This window comes from Grampus griseus (assembly GCF_964374135.1).
Source record: "Grampus griseus genome assembly, chromosome: 4".
In the NCBI taxonomy this organism is placed as follows: domain Eukaryota; kingdom Metazoa; phylum Chordata; class Mammalia; order Artiodactyla; family Delphinidae; genus Grampus; species Grampus griseus.
Window position 1 is genome coordinate 31,755,904 of NC_138997.1, and position 22,241 is coordinate 31,778,144.

Consider the following 22,241-nt stretch of genomic DNA (forward strand, 5'->3'; position numbering starts at 1 on the left):
GTACATAATTATTTGTGAAATATATAACATTAAATGGTAATCCCCACCCCCTCCCCCAAATTGCATGGTAATCCCAAGACCAGTTCTCGTGTGAGTTCCTGGGCTGTAACTGGGTGAGCTGACTCTATTTCTATCCACAGGATCCCTCTAGGTTAAGGCCAACTTGGACCATGTCTCTTCTTAAGGACATTTTTAAAGGGAAGATCCATTCTGCTTCATCACCATTATTTTCAAACAGTCCTGTTTGGTCTAGGACCTCCCCATGGCCACTAAAGAATGGCCCCTAACCCCCAATGTTGGGGGAGGGTCTCTGCAGCCTCTACCAATAGAGAGGAAGGAGCCTCTTGGGGTCCAAGCCAAACCACTCTCTCAAACTGGTTGCAAAGAGTCTGGACTGGCTGGAAGAGCCTGGTTCTGAGGAGTCCCACGTGGGGTGCTGACCTGTGAAATCCATCCTAACAATATCTCTTCTCCACTCACTCAAGCCTGAACTGAAGGCAGGAAATAAGTTTTCCTTACCATCTTCTTTCAGAAGACCATTTGGCAACAATTTTCATAAAAGCTTTTGCAAGCAAAGATTAAAAAAAAAAGAAAAAAAACTAAATGATAATTGCATTGGGCAGACTTTATAGGCTCCTGATTTCAGGCTGCCTCCCCCTAGTTGACTGTATTTCTCTCTCACTGAAACACATCACCTCTCTAATCAGCTGGCTTTGTTCCACTGCGGAATTGCCTGATAACTGTCTCAGCTTTTGCCCATCCTTCAGGGGCATTGTGCACACTGAAAGCGGAACTATGCCAGTCACAAAGTCTGAACTCTAATTCACCTCTACTGCTTAATGGCTACTCCACTCTGGGCTGGTCCTGTAAACTTTCTGAACTTCAGTTTCCACTAAAACAATAATAAGTCTGCTCTTGTTACCAAGTCCAAGCTTGTTCTGCTGGCCGCATGACAGGCCAGTAAATAGAGACGAGTTGTTGAGGCAAGGAATAGTGACTTTGGAAAGACAGCAGACCAAGAAGATGGTGGACTAGTGTGCCAAAGAACCATCTTCCCCGAGTTAGAATTCAGTCTTCTTTTATACTAAAAGGGGACGGGGTGTGCTTGGTTGCAGCAAACCTCTTGATGCCAGAATCCTTTGTTCTTGCAGCTGTCCACGTAGATCCAGTCACCATGTTCCTATAAACCTCCAACAAGATATTATGCTCTGTTCTGCAACTTTTTGTCTCTATATGAAAAGTGTTATACCTTTAGAGGTCAGAGCCTTGAGAATACACTATCCGGCATACTTCAGGCTATAGGCAACATTCTTAACTTGTAGCAAAATCAATAGAATACAGAGGTTAAAGTAAAAGAAAAAAGAGCTAATGTGGAGTCAGATTTGTTCTTCCCTGTTACACTCGGTCTCTGCGTTTGCTTTGCTTTATATTATGAAGGTGCTTTCTAAATTCTAAACCAGCAATCAGATATGAAGATTTGCCTTTCCCTAATGGTCTCTGATCCAACTATTTTCTAATTCTGAGATGAGCGTTTACCTTTACATCATGTTATGTCACTCATCCATTTGTATCAATAGAAGGACGTCCATCATTCTGCATCTACTTATTGGGCACCTATTATGTGACAGGCACTGCATAGGGGCTGGGGAGTTAGAGGTAAAAGATGGAGCTGTCAGTAATTTTCAGCAAAGAATGCTATGGAGCACATGGGGTTGATACCCAGTCCAGACGGGGGTGGGAGGGTCTGGGATTGGAGGAGTCGCAGAGAATCCTCCCTAGAGTGCGGGTGTCTTTGCTGAGTTCTGGAGGATTTGAAGGAGGTAACTAGGTGAAGGAGTCAGGAGAGGACGAGCATTCCTCTCAGAACAAGTGGTGTGTGAACCTAGAGAATAGTGTTTCTCAAAGGGGGTGCAATCAGCAATTTGAGGGGACAAAGGTACTTGTATGAGACCCTCCCATGCATTGGAGGATGGCAGGCATCCCTGCCCTCAGGCACGAAATGTCACAGTACCTCCCCACCCTCCCACCCCCAAACACACAATCAATATGACAGTCAAAAATGCTCCTTCCCATTTACAAATGCATACCTCACCACTCCATCAGGGAGACTGGTGCCCTTCCCTGGTTGAGAACCACTGCTAAAAAATGAATGGTGGCATGACTTAGGAACCAGAGGATGATTGGGGAAGAAAAAAATGAGGAAAGCAGAGGCCAGATCATAAGTGGCCTTATATGCCATCCTAAGGAGTTTACTTTCTAGGGGAAACGTCCTTGATGAGGGATAGATAGATGGTATATTAAAGGGCTTTGAATTGAACCTGGCACATAATACATGGTCAATAAATTTCAGAGCTCTATATCTCTCAGGATCCTGCCAAACCCACTTCAGTTAGCACCTGTCCTGTTCTTATGCACACGCAGTGTCTGTACACTTCCCGAGTGTACATCTCAGTCAAACTGGCTGATGACGGTTAGCTCTCTAATGTCCATTCAACTGAAGGGAAACCCTGGGGAGGGGCAAGACGGCTCCAAGAAGTCAGTAAGGTGTGTAGCAGACTCAATCCCAAGGGTCTTGGGCTCTTCTCTGCTCTTATGGCCTCACACTCTGGCTGCATAAGGTCCCAATACAAGCAGACTACAACTCAGGAAGCAACTGAGCCCTTCTATACCAACAGCCATGGCCATCAGTCAAGGCATCTACCACTCGCAGTTGCAATTGCCTGATTACTAATCCATCTCCCACACTAGACTATGACCTTCCTGAGGGCTGAGAAACCAGTCTATTCTCTGTATCCTCAGTGCCTACTCAGTGCCTGGCACATGCTGGACGTTCAGTAAGTGTTCATTGGAATGAATGAATGAGAGTGTAAGTGAACCTTCTCTGACTACAAGCCCAGCAACAAGACCAAGGATTTCTCCCACTTCTCTACCATCTTGTGAGAACAGAGACTCAGTCCAGTTGTATGCCCCAGAGTTTGGGTTGAGTGGAAGAAGAGAAGAAGAGAGGTCAGGGGAGAGGAACGTCACAGGGGAGGATCCACTTTTGAAGAATTTGGCTACTGGATTCATCGTGGTCAGTAAATTTCATCAGAAAACACACATGAGAAGAAGAGGGGACTCCTGTCTTGGCAAGTCAGGGACCATTGTGATGGCCTGTCTTAGGAAGAGGACATTGTAACGTGCAGTGGGGTTTGCCTGTCTGTAGTTTCCAAAGTTGGTTCTAATTAAATTGTGACTTTCTAGAACAGAACACATGTCCACACAAACACAATAGCAGCATTATTAATAATAGCCAAAAAGTGGAAACAACCCAAATGTCCATCAACTGACAGATGGATAAACAAAATGTGCTATATCTATACAATGGAATATTTCTCAATCAAATAAAGGAATGAAGAACTGACACATGCTACAATGTGGATGCACCTTGAAAATGTCACACTAAGTGGAATAGGCCAGATGCCTAGGACCACATATTCTATGATCCCATTCATGTTACAGGCCAGAATAGGGAAATCTATAGAGATAGATAGTGGTTGTTTAGGACTGTGGGGTATGGGAAGGTAGGGAGTGATAGCTAAAGGGTACAGCTTTTTTTTTTTTAATTGAAGTATAGTTGATTAACAATGTTGTGTTAGTTTCTGGTGTACAGCAAAGTGATTCAATTATATTCTTTTTCAGTTTTTTTCCATTGTATTTATTACAAGATAATGAATATATTTCCTGTACTATACAGTAGGACCTTGTTGTTTACCTATTTTATATATGGAAGTTTGTATCTACTAATCTCAAACTCCTAATTTATCCCTCCCCCTGCCTTTTCCCTTTGATAACCATAAGTTTGTTTTCTATGTTTGTGAGTCTCTTTCTGTTTTGTAAATAAGTTCATTTGTATCATTTTTTTAGATTCCACATATAAGTGGTATCATATGATATTTGTCTTTCTCACTTCACTTAATATGATAATCTCTAGGTCCATCCATGTTGCTGCAAATGGCATTATTTCATTCTTTTTTATGGCTGAGTAATATTCCATTATATATATATGTACCACATCTTCTTTATCCATTCCTCTGTCGATGGACATTTAGGTTTCTTCTATGTCTTGGCTATTGTGAATAGTGCTGAAATGAACATTGGGGTGCACGTATCTTTTCGAATTAGAGTTTTCTCCAGATATATGCTCAGGAGAGGGATTCCTGGATCATATGGTAGCTCTATTTTTAGTTTTTTAAGGAACCTCCATACTGTTCTCCATAGTGACTTACACCAATTTACATTCCCACCAGCAGTGTAGGAGGGTTCCTTTTTCTCTGCTCCGTCTCCAGCATTTATTATTTGTGACTTTTTAATGTTGGAAATTGTACACTTTAAGTGGATGAATTGTACAGCGTGTGACTTATATTTAATAAAGCTGTTAAAAACAAAACAAACTTCTAACGCAGGGTGTTAACCTGAGCTTTTGAGAACTATGTACCACCCGGAATAGCGTGCCAGAATTGGCACGTCTGCATTTTCCCGAGTTTGTGAAGTTGACTGAATTCTCTGTGACCCCCCTCCCCTCTGCAGAGCTGAGTGCCCCTTCACAGGGCTCACTGCAATGCCTGACTACATGGAAAGAACGTGATGAATATTAATGTCATCAAATATGCAAATTCGGTCTTAATTATTTAAAGAAAATGATTCGTGTCTACTTTTAAGCTAGTAACTAACCAAGGAATAGAATGCAATAGGTTTCCCTACCTCCATTGCTGTAGAAAAGGGAATGACTATGACTTCCATTCTGATATGTAAGATTTTTTAATTTTAAAGTTTTATTTGTAATATTCTTTCTGGTCAGTTTTATGTTATTCAAAACTTTTCAAAATCAGTTGAATGACCTTATAGGGGTTATGTCAATATGTCAAGTTTGACAAGGTTCTCAACCTTTAAACTGAAAACTTTTGCATCATCAGAAAAACAAAAGGTTCTGTTCACCCTCTGAATCAAGTAAATGTTGATTTATATGATTTTTCTGTAAATGACTAGAACCACAAAAAGCAGAGAAATGTCATTTGCATTATCTGACTTTGAGGAACTGTATTTTATAGACCCTTTTCTGGGTAAATATCAAGAGTAGTAGAGGCTTGTTGAACTGGGCTGTTTTGCGTTTTTAAAATTTGCATTGGTGTTTCAAGCTCCTTTAAAAGTCTAAGGAAATAGCCCCCCCCCTTTTTTTCTTACTAAAGAAAGTGAGTGTGTGCTCACACTCACCCAAAACACTCCTCTAAATTTGAAATTTTCGTACTGAGGTCCCGTGTGCCTAGTTTTCTTTCTGGGATCCGGGATCCCACTGCATCCCCTTTTGCTTACTTAACAGCACACCCTCTTTACGATTTGTAACCCAGCGCCTGTCCCGGCTGCGTGGCGCGGGAGATGTGCACGGGCAGCCCTCCCCCTGGTAACCGTGCAGCCACATGCTGGTGATGGACCCCAGCGGCCCAGCACCAGAACGTGGAAACAGCTGACTGCTGACTCAGAGGGGAAAGCAAGCCACCCACGAATCTCATTGCAGCTAGCTGCTGCATCCCTATCCCATAATCCCTTGCTTGGTCTGCTGCAGTCTTTTCAACAGACGCTGAGTGAGAAAAAGATGTCCTGTAAGATAAAGATTGATTGGTTTGAATACCGAAAGGGGTCTCCTACTTGTTAATGACCCAGAAACATTCCTGCCGACTTTCCTGAGCCTCCTCTTATTTCCTCCATTTTTCTCTTCCTCTCTTCTGTTCATGAGCTGGCACATCACTCCATAGAGCAGAAGATATGCTGGGCTTCTGATGATGGCTGCACTGCATGGTAGGGAATTTTAACCAGTCTCTTTGCATGGTGTTTCCAAACTTGAGATGTTAGCAGAAATGTGCATTGATCTTGTGGATTGTCGCGGGCTGCAGCGCCAGGCCGGGGAGGATTGAATTCTTTGCCTCGTTAATTAGTCTGTCTGCAGAAATGGGTAGGTCCTAAATGTTCGGATTGCTTAGTCTTACGCCAGGTGAATAACTAATTTCTTCTGCTGTCTCCGTTCTGGCTCCCCGAGACCCCCACCCCTTCTCTCTCATGGTGATGCTGTATGCTCTGTAACTATAAGATAGAGGGAGACCCCCACTCTGCTTAAACAAAAGCATCAAATTAACAAGAATAGGGAGAAAGTCATGCAGGATTTTTCTTATCACTTTTCTAATGTGATCTGACTAGATCTTTATTTTTACTAGTCTTTATTTTAATGTGTATGTCGGCCTATTTTAAATATAAGATTTGTTTTCCCCGTGCATCTCTCTGCTGGGTACAAAGATGGGGATGAAGTGTTTAATTTGCAGGATTCCTTCCTTGGTACCCCAGGGTGGAGGAGGCTGTGATTCGACCCTTCCCCCACTGTGTCCTCTGTTAGAGAACCCTGGGGTTGAGTGCCACAGTTCCCAGTTACCATTGGAAACCCATTCATTCATAATGCATGCCTCGACCCTCTGAATCCTGAATGCCATTGATAATCAGAAAATATGCAGGAGATCATTTGGGGTCTTTTCTGACATTTTTTTCCCTGCCTGTGAAATAGGCTCAAATCTGGGTGGAGTTCAATGGTAGCATTACACAGAAGGGAGATAAAAAAGAAAAAAAAAAACTTGGGTTGGACCTTAGGTTTGCTTCCTGAAACAGTGGGTCTCATTTTGTATCATCTTTGCAGAAACAATGATGCCCCACCCTGTCGTTATTCCTTATTTGGTGGGGGCGGGGGGCGGGATAGGAGAGCAAGTAGGAAGGCTATTTATTTTAAACTAAAAATTGAATGTTAATCAGTAGATTTCTGAACATCAAGGTAAAATGATATTTCTGTCTTAAACGATGGTTTCAGTGTCACAGCTTTAAGGAACAGATCTCAATTCAGAATGAGGCATTTTAAAAATTATTAGTTCGGTTCTTTGGCTTAGATCGTTTTACAGTAGTTTTACTCCTCGTGAATAAATTGTTAGAGGTTTTTTGTTCTTGCTTTTATTTTAATTAGAATACGTAAGGAGAGCCATTTGTTTGCCCAGTTGCTTGAATCGATCTCTTAGGTATTAGGATTCACTCCTGCCTACTGTGAACCTATTTTCTGGTGTCTTTCAGTATTTTCGGGCAGATGCTTCAGCAGCATCTTTCCCAAGCCACTGTAGTGTTAAATAATGCACGCCCCACCCGAGCGAGCACACAATGAGAAGTTTCCTGTGTGCTGTGGTTCAAGAAAGCAGCTTTCTGTTGCAGAGATGAGAACAGTGGCCTTTCCTAAACCTCTAAGTATTTCTTTCCAATTTTCTCCTAGAAAGACACAAGGGATCGGCGTCGGAAAGGTTAAAACACGGCTGAAGTAAAAATGTTCTCTGATAGAATGTGCTGTTTCAAGAAATAGGAATGTAACGTATATATAACCCACACATTTTTAAAATGGAGAATAAAATCTATACATATTTTCACCATAGTTAATATTATAATCCTGAGATGACTTAATTGTTTTATTTATATGATAACGAAAGCTGAGTGGATTTTGTTGCTTGTGAAATGAAGTAAAAAATACTCATTCTTTGTCTTACTCAGAAATAAAAATGTCCTTCACTTGGATACCATTAGACGTTAATTTCTCCAAACTCATGACTTTCTTTTATCTATCCTTAAGTAGAAAAATAATCCTAAATATGTGGCAATTTTAAAAAATTTAACTGAGCTTAATTTTTGACTCCCATGTGCCTTTTTTCATTATCTCTCAGATAAAACTAAGATTTTAACCAAACATTTGTGTGTATTATTGATATGTACAGAAGAGAAGTACTTTCAAACTTTAAAAAAAACTGCTACCAAATTATTTACTGTCAGGTTTTTTCTTTTAAAAAAAGTGACTGAATTACTTCTAATTGTGGCAAAATTCTCATTTGCACACACCTGTAATTGCTTTTTTTTAAAAAAAATCTCTGATGCCATCTGTGCCCCTTCATTACTTATGTAAGAATTTTAGTGTAGATTTTATAGAATATGCTCTATAATGAGCTTGGCTCTTAGGGTTCTTTGAATATTATTATTATGCAGATTGTTTGAATTTAACTGATCAGGTTTCCTTCTAGAATTTGAAGATTTAGATTAGACCAAATACTGAAGAAAAAGAAGCCCAATATAATTATTCAAATAGCATCATTGGAGGAGCCATTCATTCCTGCCTTTTGCATGTTAGTCTGTCAACCTTTTCCTAATTTGCCCTCTTCTGCCTTCTTATTCTCAGTAGCTTCCATTCCTCTGTTAAGTGCTTTTTATTATTATTCTTGAAAACTTAATAGTTTAAGTAAACATTTATTTTAATAAACAACAGATTTAAATAATATGCTTTCATCCACCAGGGCAAAAAGAGGGGGTTGCTGTTTTTGTAGGACTGTGTCTTTTGAAGTTCTGATGTGAAATGCATTTCTCTTCCCCCTTCTTACTAACCTCACCCAACACCCAGAGCTTAGGGCCCTGGCTGCCCTCTGCCTTTCCCAGAATATTCAGCCTCTTTGTGTAGTCCCCAAGGAAAGCAAGGGAAGAGACTTGGCAAGGTGATGAATGTGGGGAGAGGAGACCCCACTCACCCTGACTGCCCCAGGGCACTGTAAAGTGAAGGTCAATTAGCCTGACCACTTAACACTTCATCACACAGGGCCAGCCTTCTGGAACTTAGAAAACCCAAAGTAGATCTTTCTTTTTTTTTTAATTTTATTTTTATCTTTGGCTACGCTGGGTCTTCATTGCTGCTCGTGGCTTTCTCTAGTTGCAGAGAGCGGGGGCCACTCTTCGTTGTGGTGCACGGGCTTCTCATTGCGGTGGCTTCTCTTGTTGTGGAGCACGGGCTCTAGGTGCACGGGCTTCAGTAGTTGTGGCACGTGGGCTCAGTAGTTGTGGCTCACGGGCTCTAGAGCGCAGGCTCAGTAGTTGTGGCTCACGGGCTTAGTTGCTCCGTGGCATGTGGGAATCTTCGCAGACCAGGGCTCGAACCCATGTCCCCTGCATTGGCAGGTGGATTCTTAACAACTGCCCCACCAGGAAAGTCCTGAAAACCCAAAGCAAATCTTAAGAACTGACTACAAAAGGTGAGGACTTTTATGAAGAAGGTAATTACAAACAGTTATCTCTACTAAGGAAAGAGGTAGGGGAAACAGGCATAAATATTATAAAGACAAGTTGGGGCATGGCGTAAAAATCAACTTGCATATGGTAAATCCCAGCAATCTAGGGAAGCTGTCATACATCTGACCCTGGAGAGAAGGAGAGCCCTTGGAGAGCTTGGGCACATCCTTCCCTGGAGACAGAAGTTAAAGTGGACGGCCTCCTCAGGTCCCCCTCTTCACCCCCCCACACACTCACACACCTACTGTCAAGAAAGATACTGCATCTGGCTTTTCTAATTTACAAAATGGCCCATTTGGGATAGAGGCTTGACTTAACTGCAAATAGGTCACCCTGTTTTAATTTCACTGAAGATCGTCCTCTTTTCTTTCCTCTGGTTGAGTCCTCAGTAACGCTGCCGATCCCATTGAAGGTGAATAATAGTATGCTCATAAAGTTGAAAAATTCAAAATACTTTGTTTTTAAAATTGTGTTTTAATCTGTGCCTTGAGCTCGAGGTACCACCTGCTCTGGCAGGGAAAAGGTAGCATACTGGGAGTTATAGATAATCCTAGTGGTTGAAGATCTACTTTCTATAAATGTAAAAGAAGATTTTTAACTTCTTGGGAAACTGATTTTAGCATGGCCGCACCACTGTCGTTGACCCAACCACAATAAAAAAGGTAAATATATTCATAAATAAATTCAGCTAAGTGGCAACAAAGAGAAGCCATAATCCAGGAATGCCATAAAATTAAACAATAGAAATGGAATCTAGTGCCTTTAAGATGATTTATAATCAAATATGCTCCTTCTTGCCCACAAATCACATGTTAAAATTTGATTTTCCTAAGGATTCTTGACCTGTTTCCCAAACATGTTTTCTAGCCCAGCCAGACAAACTTTCACAAACTCCCTCTCCTTCTCCAGAAGATGCTTCAGTCTGTCTTTTCTCTTCCATCCTCTTTTCCTCCTCTTCCTCACTTTAGTGTCAGAAATAAAGGGTTTGGAAAGTTTTCTGATCTCGGTGTAATTTGGAATGGGAAATACGGTTTCAACTTTGGAATGTGGACGCGGGCATTTTTCTGTCATTTCATCTCCTCCTATCAAATTCTTCTTTTCCATTTGGTTGTAATTTCCACCAAGTTGTAGATTTGAGAAAGCGAGCCGGGCAAAATACCAAGAGATGACGTGAGGAAAAAAAATGCTGGGACAGGGTTTTTCTATGCCCAAGGATTTTGTTTTGTGATGGTTGCATTGTTTTTACCCACACAAGCTGTGTTTAGTTGGCAAATCTCCACTAATAAAGAACTTATATGTCAACCTCCTTAGACTTTTTTATTTCCATGCATATGTGTCTTCAATAGTTCTCAATTTCTTTTCCTGCATTTGTGAGTGTGTTGAAATACGTCACTAAATATTTACCCTCTGGATCACGGATTATGTTGCTAAGCATTAGACTATCGCTTAGGAAGGCAGGTAATGTCTGACGTCAAGTGAAAATGTTCACATGAGATCAGCAAGTGCTGCTCTTTTCTGCTACTGGGACCGAGTCTGTTCCCATGTTATACCTCATTTGTTCAGTCCATTTGAAAAAAAAAATGTGTCTACTATGTACCAGGCATAGTTCTAGGTGCTGAGACTTCTGCAGAGCAATCAGATAAAAATCCCTGCCCTCATGAATTTTACATCCTGGTGGGCGGAGGGGAGACAATATGCCAAATAAATACGTTGCACACTGAATTGGAGAGAGACCAGTGCTATGGAGAGAAACAGAGCGGTGATGGGGGTGGTAGCAAGTGCTAGGAGATAGGGGCAAGTTTCAGTTAGAAACAGAATGGTCAGATGAGAATGGTCAAGTGATGTTAAGCAAAGAGCTGGAGAGGAGAGTGAACCCCTCTGTAAGCAGCATTGTTGGTTTTCCGCCGACAAGGAACCTCAGCTGGTCTCCCCACACAAGAGCTCTCATAGCTGGTTCATGTCAATATTACACTAATGTTGGCTATTTGTGTAGTTTTAAAATGGCTCTTCCTGCCTTCGCTTCTGTATCATTTCCTTTCTATTGGCCTTTTGTCAACGTGTCTGGTACTAGTTCCTGCATCCGAAAGCATGTTGGCTCCTTCAGAGACAAAGTCCGGCCAGGTGTGTTTTCATGTGTTTCTCTCTAGGAATTAGTTTTGCAGATCTCCAGAAGAGCAGTTCTGTATTCTGATCTCTATCATCATACACTTATTTCTGCTGGTTACGTGAGTAAGAAGGATCTTTGACAGTTCAGAAACCAAGATGGGGAAAGGAGAACAGCCAAGAGTATAGATAAGTATTTACAGCTTTTCTAATCAAAGGAGACCAGAAACTGTGGTGTGCCCAAACACTGTGATGAAAAGCTGTCGGATATTTCGTGTACATTCCTTGTGGCATATTCCGTTGGATAGAAGGCTTCCCACAGTGCTTCTGAGCATGCCCCGTGCCTCTATTTTCCCTTCAGGAGTAGTCAAATTCCTTTCTACTGTGGGTGTCCAGTTATATTCAGGGAACCATCCTTATCCTGGCAAAATCTTGGTTTGAGGCTCTTTGGGGGTTGGAAACCTTTTGTGTTGATTCTGGGAGTCCTGAAATCCAGATGTCTTCAACAGGTCACTTGTGAAAGGTTGTAATATTGTCATAATTTTAAATTACTGCTAATGAGTAAATTTAATTTACCATATAAATTAACAATACTAACAAAGACTTACTCTCACCCACTACAATAATTATCATGAAATTAGAGTGAAAATTAGAATGAAATGTCTTTTATTTCCACTTTGGAGAATAAAAATGTCAGCTCAGGAAATTTCATTTAGTCAACATGTATCATTTGATTAAAACAAATGTTTTTTCCTTGCCAAAAATCCAAAATTCAAGGTTAAAAAAAAAGTAAAATCCAATATGAATTTTTCTCCCTGCTTGTTTCAATACTCCACATGACTGATTATTTTGAAGGGTTAAAGGAACATTTTCAAAAGCTATTCAAAATAAAATTCTTTTTAACTGATTTTAACTGAAAAGTTTAATATGATTTTTTTTAAAAAATATGGAACGCTTCACAAATTGATGTGTCATCCTTGCTCAGGGACCAAACCAATCCTCTGTATCGTTCCAGTATTAGTGCTGCTGAAGTGAACACTTTACAATTTTTATGTCTCACACACACACACACACACACACACACACACACACACATACACACACGCACGCACGCGCCAGGAAAGTGTTAAACTTGCTTAAGATTAGGTAACATGAGCTTATCAGATAAGGCAGAAATCTTGAAATCTGAGCTTTCTGATTCACTGATTTTACTGGATGACCTTGGGCAAGTCATTTAAACCCTCAGCTTAGGTTTCCTTATCTTAAAGCCAGACAAATCCATTCCTTCCCTATGCTGATGTCTTAGGGATGCAGTTAAAGAAAAGCAGACAATGTGCCAACATTTTGAGCTCCTGAGAGAAGAGCTGCATTTAATCCAATCAGTGGGTATCATTCTCTACTCTGGTTCTTTAGGAAGACAGTCTATGAGAGTCAGCAGATAATGCTGGCTAATTAGGTATGTCACACCTACGCTGTTTAACTAATGCATGGAGTTCCGATTGAACGTGACACTCTTGTACAGCAGGTGCTTTTGCAAGCTTGATCTGTTTATTAATCGTGCTCTTTAGAGAACTTACCTAGAAGGCACAGAGTTGGAAAAAGGGGTGTGTCATGTTTGTAACTATACTCCAATATGTGTAAATAGCAGAATTTTCTGGAGAAAAGTTGACATGCTTTTTTAGAAGTTGGTAGACTTTTTTAGAAGTTGGAAAAGAGTGTTTCCTTTAGAAAATGTGGAATTGTTGATTCTGTAAACACAGGTCCCAGGCCAAGTTAAAATGTTATATGTAAACCAAGCTTCCATAGCACAGCTTTCTGAAAACCCAAGGTCAAGGATTGTGCTTGTTTAAGGGGTGAAAATGTCATGGGTTTTGCATTCTGGCAAACTTCCTAACTGAGCCTCGGTTTTAAAAAATCTATAGAATGGGAATAATACTACTTCCTGCCTAGGGTCATATTGAACCTTAACTACTTTTTTTTTGGAAAGAGCATTTCCATTGGGAATTAAGAGGCTGTGGACACCTTGCAAAATATTTAGAAAATTAGGTAGTGAGTTTTAGCTCAGCTTTGGTTCACCCCTTTGGGATACAAGCCAGAAATTCTTTAAGGTGATAAATGGAGCTATGTTTTATGTTGTAGTTTTTCCCTCCCTTATTCTTTCATAAGCCCTCTGCTTTCTCTGTTACCCTCTTCCAATTCTCATTTTCTGGCCTGACGTTTCACATTTTGAAACCTCCTCTGAATTAAGTCACTCACCAGGCCCTCAGACACCCACACGCGAGTACCAACAGACATTTCTTAAAATAATAGAGACTACCTCTAGCTTTTGTCCCCATTCCATGGCAAACACATTTTAGTTCTGAAGAAAATACTCTGAACCCCATACAAAGTTTTTAATGAAAAATTCTAATTATTTCATTCCTGGATATTAACAGTATGTAGGGAAGGAAACACTTTTCTTCTATACACTTAAGTTCTGTAACTGAAGCCTGTGAATTAAACTGGCAAAAGACAGATATCAGGAGAAAAAGGTATACACATTTTATTGATATTTCATTTTTCCAAAATAAAATATATATTTTATTAAACTTCATTGATTTACTATTTTAAATTTACTATTTTAAATTTTACATTTTAAATTTTATATATATTATATTTATTAAACTTCATTGATTTACTATTTTAAATTTTACATTTTAAATTTAAATTTTACATTTAAAATTTTACTATTTTAAAATTTACATTTACTTTTCTTTACGGAAAAGAAGAGGCCATTAGACCCAAGACCACAGATTATGGAGAATTGACTAGACAAAGGAAAAGGGAGTTTGGACTCCAAGGGGCAGTAAATTGTGGGAAGGGGGCCAGTATATGTATGGTAGATAAGGGTGGTTTAGTAAGTTTTGTTATGCATACTCCTCTCTGGTGATTAAGAGTCTTCTTCTCTTCCTGGTATGGGAGAGTGGGGCACCTTTACAAATGGGAAATGTGTGTCCTGCTTTTAGGCAGATGGCAGAGGGAGAGGGCTCTTCCTCATCTGCTGCTTCTCAATCACCTTCAGCTCAAAATAATCCTTATATCAAAGTGGCTTATTTGGGAGTGGCATATTTTGACCCCCTTCAAGTATAATAGTTGGGAAAACACATTCTATCCTAGTAAGACTATTCTATTTAATATAGACTATAATAAGACTATATATATATATATATATATATATATATATTCAGATACAGTCATGGCTGGAGGCATGAACAGGCAGGACTATGTAAGTATTTATCCCTTCAGCTGCCCCCACTTTGAAACCCAGCAAGCTACCTCTCCTTTGTTTCTTGCAGTAATTTAATTTTTAATACAATTTTTAAAGGTTACTTTCCATTTAGTTATTTCAAAATATTGGCTCTATTCCCCATGTTGTACAACACATCCTTGAGCCTGTCTTAACCCCGGTAGTTTGTACCTCTCACTCCCCCACCTCTATAGCCCTTCTGCCCCAACTGGTAACCACTAGTTTGTTCTCTATATCTGTGAGTCTCCCAGCAAGCTACCTCTCTGTACAACATACCTTCTAATTTGTTTTCTTTGCATGCTGAACCTGTGATTACTTTATTGATCTACAAATAGGCCCCTCACTGTACACCCTCTATAGCGATGAGGATTGGTTATAGCCATGTCAAGGTCACAACATGGAATTCTACCTGTATTCATAACACAATGCCTCTAGCGAATAAACCAATGATTGATTTGCATTTGCAGATTATTATATGTTTTTCCGTTTTGGTTTTTCTGTCTGACAGCGGCAGCGTGCAGGGTCAAAGACAGCCGGCCCCCCATGTCAGTGGTCTAGGATGGCAAGTGAAGCCACCAACATCCCAAGTCCTGTGGTGCGCCAGATTGACAAGCAGTTTCTGATTTGCAGTATATGCCTGGAAAGGTACAAGAATCCCAAGGTTCTCCCCTGTCTGCACACTTTCTGCGAGAGGTAAGCCTCCTCTGTGCTCAGAGAAGGGGGTTTCACAGACTGACCTCCTACAACCTGCCAAGGGGTTCTTTCCAGAATTCTACAGTTACCTATGGGAGACAATAAATCTTTTGTCCTTCTGATAGACATCTAGAAACGCAATCATGAGTTGCCAAGAATGTACTTTATTTCAAAGAACTATTATAAGCGGGAGAAAGCAATCCAATAGCTACTGATTTATTTCCACAGGAGATGGAACATTAAATATTTTAAGATTCAAAAAATTTTAAAATTTTCCCATTGTTCTTTGTGAAACAGTTTTTGCCAACCATAGATCCCTCATGGTGGATTTTTGGTGATGGCCAATTAAAAAGCTATCATTTTCAGGACTTTCCTGGCTGTCCATTGGTTAAGACTTGGTCTTCCAATGCAGGGGGTGCCGGTTCGATCCCTGGTTGGGGAGCTAAGATCCCACATGCCTTGTGGCCAAAAAACCAAACATAAAACAGAAGCAATATCGTAACAAATTCAATAAAGACTTTAAAAAATGGTCCACATCAAAAAAATCTTAAAAAAAAAACCCTATCATTTTCTCCCATATAACAAATCAGGTAAAATACCTACATATATGAGGGCTTAGTTGAAAAGAGGGGGCTTTCTTCCACAGGTATTTCAGAAGACACACACTAATGGCATATTTGAACATTATGATGTTTCGGATAAAGAAAAAAAACTATATACATTAAATGATTATAAATTACCTGAATATACAGTTTGCTACATATGAAAACACACTTCTTTTTTTTTTGTAAACTAAAATTATTTTTATTATTATTTTTAAAAATTTATTTATTTTTGAAAACACTTCTTTTTAAAAAATTTCTTGAATAGTTTTTTACATTAATCAGTCTTCAAAACATATTTTTACCTTCTCGTTCAACTTACCCCATCAGCAATTAAGCATTAAAAAATGTTATTGGGGGCTTCCCTGGTGGCGCAGTGGTTGAGAGTCCGCCTTGCTGATGCAGGGGACACGGGTTCGTGCCCCGGTCCGGGAAGATCCCACATGCCGCGGAGCGGCTGGGCCCGTGAGCCATGGCCTCTGAGCCTGCGCGTCCGGAGCCTGTGCTCTGCAACGGGAGAGGCCACATGAGTGAGAGGCCCGCGTACTGCAAAAAAAAAAAAAAAAAAAAAAAATGTTGTTGGTAATTAGTTTATCTGTGGTCTAATTTTAGTATTTCCCTAGTAAGTTTACATATTTTTCTTAAAGACAAATACGTTAATTATGTTTTATAGCAGTTTATTAAGTACATTTTCATTTATTAATTCATAGTTAAAACTTTTTACCTCCTATCATAGAACAGGAAATTGGTATTTCCGATGACTTCAAATCAATGGTAATTATATTTACCATCCAGTTTAAGGTACATTTGTTATCTCATTGAACGTTCTTTGAGTTGATTTACCTTGGAAGGTCTCAACTGCAGCAGAATAACTACATCTTTGGTGGTGATGGATGGATGGAGAAGGTGGATTTGTTACTGGTGGTTGTGGTGTTTTGTTTGTTTTCCTTTCTTTGTTTTGGGTTGTTGTGGGGTTGTGTGTGTGTGTGCGTGTGTGTACAGTTTTTTGTTTGTTTTAAGTGGTGGTATATAGGGCACTGATACTTTGTACTTTATTCATAATTTTATACCTTGGCTTAAGTACTTTAAAATTCATATTCCAAAATGGCGAAATGGAGAGTGATTATTTTCCCCCTCACTCAATGGAGGTAGCTAAAGCATGACCACCAGCTTTAACTGTCCATGGGTCCCTGGGCTCACGTGGTAAGGGCATTACTTGAGAAGAAGCAGTCGACATAGCTGGGCACTCTTTATACATGACGCTGAGAGCTAAGCTTGAGCTTAGCAGGGCGGCCCCATTCCCCAGTGTTCAGTGTCTCGTCAGGCTGTTTTTGGCTCCCGTTTCCTTGCTGTTGCAGGTGAGAAGCAGCCCTTCCGGGCTGCCTGGGGTTGGCCTCCTGCCCTCTCAATTAGGTCTAGCCCACGCCACTTCCACTCCCCATCCAGTAGCTACTGCTGGAGATTTTCCGGATCCCACCATGGCCAGTCCCTAGGGAATGCTATGTGTTGAAATTGTTTTAGCATCGTGCACATTGAACTGATTTCCTTTGGAAGGTGCTGGCAACTTTCCCTAAGATGGGAAAATTTGGTTTATGTGGAGACAAAACTTCACAGCTTGTCACGGAGAGAGACCCAGGACCCCTTACCTCCATCTCCTGCTGGGCACAAACACTGGCTGCTCAGTGGACAGCCGCTCTCTTACTCTCATTTGTTCTAAAATGCCATCAGTGGGGCTTGGAGGACACAGACACAGTCCCTGGCCTTATGAAGCTTCCAGCCAAGTGCAGGAGCCAGTTATTAAACACCTACTCACTCAGATTAATGAGATTAAACCAGTGACAAGGGCCATATACCAGAAGTACACAGGCAACCACGTAATAGGGGAATTTGCTCTAATCGGGGAAGGCTTCCCTGCAGAAGTGATGAATAGGCAGAAATCCCAAGGAGGAGGAAAAATTAATTTAGCAAAGGGGAGTGAGCAGAAGAAAAGAATTTCAGGTATGTGCAAAAGTATAGAGTGAAAGGGAATATAACACTTTGGAAGAACTTAGATAGGCCCAAATGTGCAGCAGATGAGGGGAAAAGACAGAAAATAAATAGGTCCAGATCATATAGGTGGGTAATCCGTATTACCACACGTGGATCCTTGTCTTCATTCTAAGAACAGTGGAAGCCATGGAAGGGTTTCATCTTAGATGTGAGGGGGAGGAGATTTAAGTGGTCGGCTTTGCATTTGGAAAAGGTCACTCTGGTTGCAGTATGGAGAAGGGTGAGGGGGCTACAAGGTGGATGGCATTATACCAGGGGCAGGGCGACTGCAGACATCTAAGCAAGGGTGTCTTCATACAGATGAAGAGACCTGGGGAGGCTGGAACCATACTGAGGAATTTCCAGGCTTTGGTGATGGGTTGCATGTGGACAGTGAAGACCAGTATGGGAATTACTGTTTTTAGAACGACTCATACTTCTGGTTTGCTTAGATGAAGGGATGGAGGTGCAGTTCACTGATGGGTGGACACAGCGTGCGGGAGTATCGTGGGTTTGGTTTTGAACATGTTGAGTTTTAGGACCTGTGAGACCTCTAAGAGGAGATGTCAAGAGAGCAGTTGGTGTACAGTTATGGGGCTCAGAGGAGGCATCCGTGGGAAGAAACATAAATATGAGAGTGTTATGCTTATCGTGCATTATAATATAATACCCCAGGGAAAGAAGAGGGCTTACGATAAGCCTTGATTAACTCCAAACTATATTGACTCAGTAGAAAAGAGAGCAGGCAGAAGGAGAACGAGGTGAGTGTGGTATCGGAAACCAAGGAAAGATAAAGTTTCGTAAAAAGGAGGGGTGGGGAGGCAGTGCTCAAGCTTGATGAATGACAGAATCAAAAAATGTGTATTAGATTTAGATGTTGCTAGTGAGTGACCTTAGCAAAAGCTGTTTCCTCTCTGGTATTGATTCAGTGCGATCTACTGTGTGGCATAGGGAAGGTCATTTAACCTCCTTGATGTCAGTTTCCCCATCTGCAAAATAAGAGAAATGGGGCGAAATCAGAGGTTTTCAAATTCGTTGGAGAAACTGGGAAACGTTGTAGTGATGTCGAGCTTAGATTCTGGTGCCAAATTGCCTGCGTTTGAGCAACCACTCTGCCTCTGACGGCCTAAGTCCCTTGGGCAAGTAACTTACCCTCTCTCTGCCTGTCTTTCCTCATACATTTAAAAGTGATCACAGGATTACTGGAAGTAAAGTTGACCCCCGAACAACATAGGTTTGAACTGCATGGGTTTACTCATATGCGGATTCTTTTCAGTAGTCAGTATTACAGGATGACAAGATCTGTGGTTGGTTGAATCTGCAGGTGTAGAACCCCGGATGTGGAGGAACTGGGTAACTGGAGGACTGGCTCTGAGTTATACGGGGATCTTCGGATTTTCCACTGCACCAAGGGTCGTCGCCCCTAACTTGCGCGTTGTGCAAGGGTCAACTGTATCAGCCATACATTTCGCTAATTAAATGAATTAAGTTGATGGCTCTTAAGGAGAGGCTCTTAAGAAGAGATGGTGTTGGTGGGACTCTGGGTGTCCCGTCCCTGTTTCAAACAAACATTTCCACTTCGATGTGTTTTTAACATCTGAAATCTGCTTATGATTTTGTATGTAAAAAGAGTTTCAGCGCTAACAGAAAAATTGTGACATGTTTCTTCCAATTTGTGTAAAAGTCCACAAATTCGTGAACGCCATACTAGGTATCAGTGCTTCTCAATCTTAAATGTGCATACACATCGCCTGGGAATCTGATTCATCAGGCCTGGAGTGGGTCCTGCGAGTCTGCGTTTCTTCCAAGCTCCCCGTTGAGGCCAGTGATGCGCACCTGTGGACCACACTTTGCCTGTGTGGCAAAGCTCGAGGAAACAGTACCAAAGTCAATGAGATTATCTGATCAGTTGACTGGTGCAATGTGAGGTGACCTATTGACTTCAGAACTAATCTTTTCCTAGTGAAGGAGACCACAACGGAAGTTATGCAAAGTAGCCCTGTAGTCACCGAGACCCCGTCTGGTAGCCCCTGCAGGAGCCCCACTGTGCTGACCGCCCCGCTTCTGTTTCTGCGACAGGTGCCTGCAGAACTACATTCCCGCCCACAGTCTAACCCTCTCCTGCCCCGTGTGCCGCCAGACCTCCATCCTGCCCGAGAAGGGGGTGGCCGCGCTCCAGAACAACTTCTTCATCACAAACCTGATGGACGTGCTGCAGCGAACTCCAGGCAGCAATGCTGAGGAGTCCTCCATCCTGGAGACAGTCACCGCTGTGGCTGCGGGGAAGCCTCTCTCTTGCCCAAACCACGATGGGAATGTAAGTGAGCGGATGGCAGGCACTGCCTGGGCTGAGGGGCTGCTCGATTTGGGGAGGCTTTGGTCAATCAGAGGGTATACACACTGAAACAGAACTCCACCTGGAAAATGAGTGATTGAAAACACTTTTTACCTGTCCTCAGACTATTTTGCCTGCTTCCTTTCTCTGACCCAATTTATTTAAATAATAAGATCAGTCTTCATTGTGCCGACTTAGCACAAATTGGTTTCCCCAGGAGAGCAAACCGACAACTGTTTGTAAGCTGGGCATACTTTGACCCACAAACATCTGTGTAATAAATTATGGAGAAAGATTTAATAGTAGATAAGTTCTACAAAGTGAGAATGATTATTAAAATGTTATTTACAATGTTTTATTTTTCTTGTGAGGGAAATTTTCCTCATGCTCCATTAGACCCTATTCCTTAATCATAAATACTCTGAAGTTATGTGAATCCCTGATCAGAGATTATATAGCCTGTAGATCCCAAACATACTTCCTGCTGCCAGCAAACACAGTAACCATCATACACTCTGGAGGACCGGTGTGTACCATCAAACGATGGATTCACGGCAGCTGTGTAGCCTGAAGAGGCAGCATTGCATAGCAGCTCACTGCCAGCTTTGGAGTCAGACTGCCTGATTCAAATCCTGCTCCTCAAACTCGTTTCCTGTGTCAGCTTTGGGAAATGTACTCAATTCTCTGTCTCGCTTCCTCATCTGCAGAAAGAAAGTAATAACGGTCTCCCCTACAGGATTATTTGGAGAATTAAATATTTTAGTCATAGAAAGCATACTGTAAGCTCTCTATAAATATTAGCTATTAACATGATTTCTAATTAATGGCTTATTTCATTTTTTTCTTTATGTAGTGGCCACTTCAAAAGTGTTTGAAACTGCTATAATCAAACCACTGAAGTAACATGAGGTTCCTAGGGCAAAGCAATAATTATTAGCCGTAACTAATAACTGTTGGTCTACCTCTCATAGACCCACTGTGCTGCAGCCTCACTGGCCTCCTCCAACTTGCCAAGTGGTTTCCCACCTTGGGCCCTGGCTGCTGTCTGTTCCCCGTGCCTGGAACGCTCTTCGTTCCCTATTTATGTGGCCAGCTCATTCTCATCCTCCATGTCTCAGCTCAAATTTCTACACCAGGCAGTCCTCTCTAGCTCACTATCTAGGGCAGAACGCCTCTGACACCCGGTTTCCCACCATCATACCATGTCTTCATTCCCTTCATGACATTTGCCGTGTTCTGCCTGCCTCCAGCTGTGTATCTGCTGGCTTTCCTTGTAGAAAGTGAGCTCCAAGAGGGAGGGACCATGTTCATCATTATACCCCTAGCACTCAGCACAGCATCTTACACATGGAAGTGTACATATAAACAGAGACCAACCAAATGGGGAATAGCAAAGGCTATTTACTCAGCACTTGCTGTAACAAGGAGTCAGACCATCACTTGTGTTTTGTCAGAGACTCAAAGTCAGGCAGAGGAGCTGGGAAAGCTCTGTAGTGGAAAAAAGAGGAGGCTCCAGCTGTGCCCTGATTGGGAGTGGTTGGCATGGGGAAGCTGGGGGCCAACTAATTAGAAGGGGGACTCCTACGTGACTGCTTAGGGGTGCAGATTTGGCTTTCTCTGGTTGGTCCTAAGTCGGAAGAGGGACAAAAATTATAGACGCTGTTAATTATCAAGTCCTAGCCATTTGGGGTCAATTGGTACAGAAGTTATTGTTTAGCTTTTTGGATTGTTAACAGAGATTGCAGCCTGACTTATAGCAGGCTGGCTTCCTGGTTTGTTTCATTGTGGATAAGGGGGTTGGTTTCTTGGGCAAGTTGTGGGTCAGAGTTTTATTTTTGTATGATCCGTGTGCATTTTTATATTCAGTCTCTCAGAAGTCAGTAGTACATATTTTTAAACAAATGGCCAGACACCATGCTAGGCTTCTCACACACCACTCTGTGTAAATTGGTACTGGTTACCTTCATTTCGTAGATAAAGAAACTGAGACTTGAACAGTTTAAGTAACACAGCTAGTTGACACATCATGAAAGCT

At 41.4% G+C, this 22,241-nt stretch overlaps 1 protein-coding gene across 3 annotated transcripts in view; it reads left to right on the plus strand.

The window, feature by feature from the left end:
- Positions 1-22,241, plus strand: part of TRIM2 (tripartite motif containing 2) — a 119,729-nt gene that overhangs the window by 48,387 nt on the left and 49,101 nt on the right. For all 3 annotated transcript variants that reach the window (XM_082653493.1, XM_082653492.1, XM_082653494.1), the window contains exons 2-3: positions 15,057-15,241; positions 19,951-20,188. In XM_082653493.1, coding sequence (XP_082509619.1) covers positions 15,108-15,241; positions 19,951-20,188 — 372 coding nt within the window. In that variant the 5' untranslated portion in view covers positions 15,057-15,107. The remainder of the gene's footprint in view (positions 1-15,056; positions 15,242-19,950; positions 20,189-22,241) is intronic.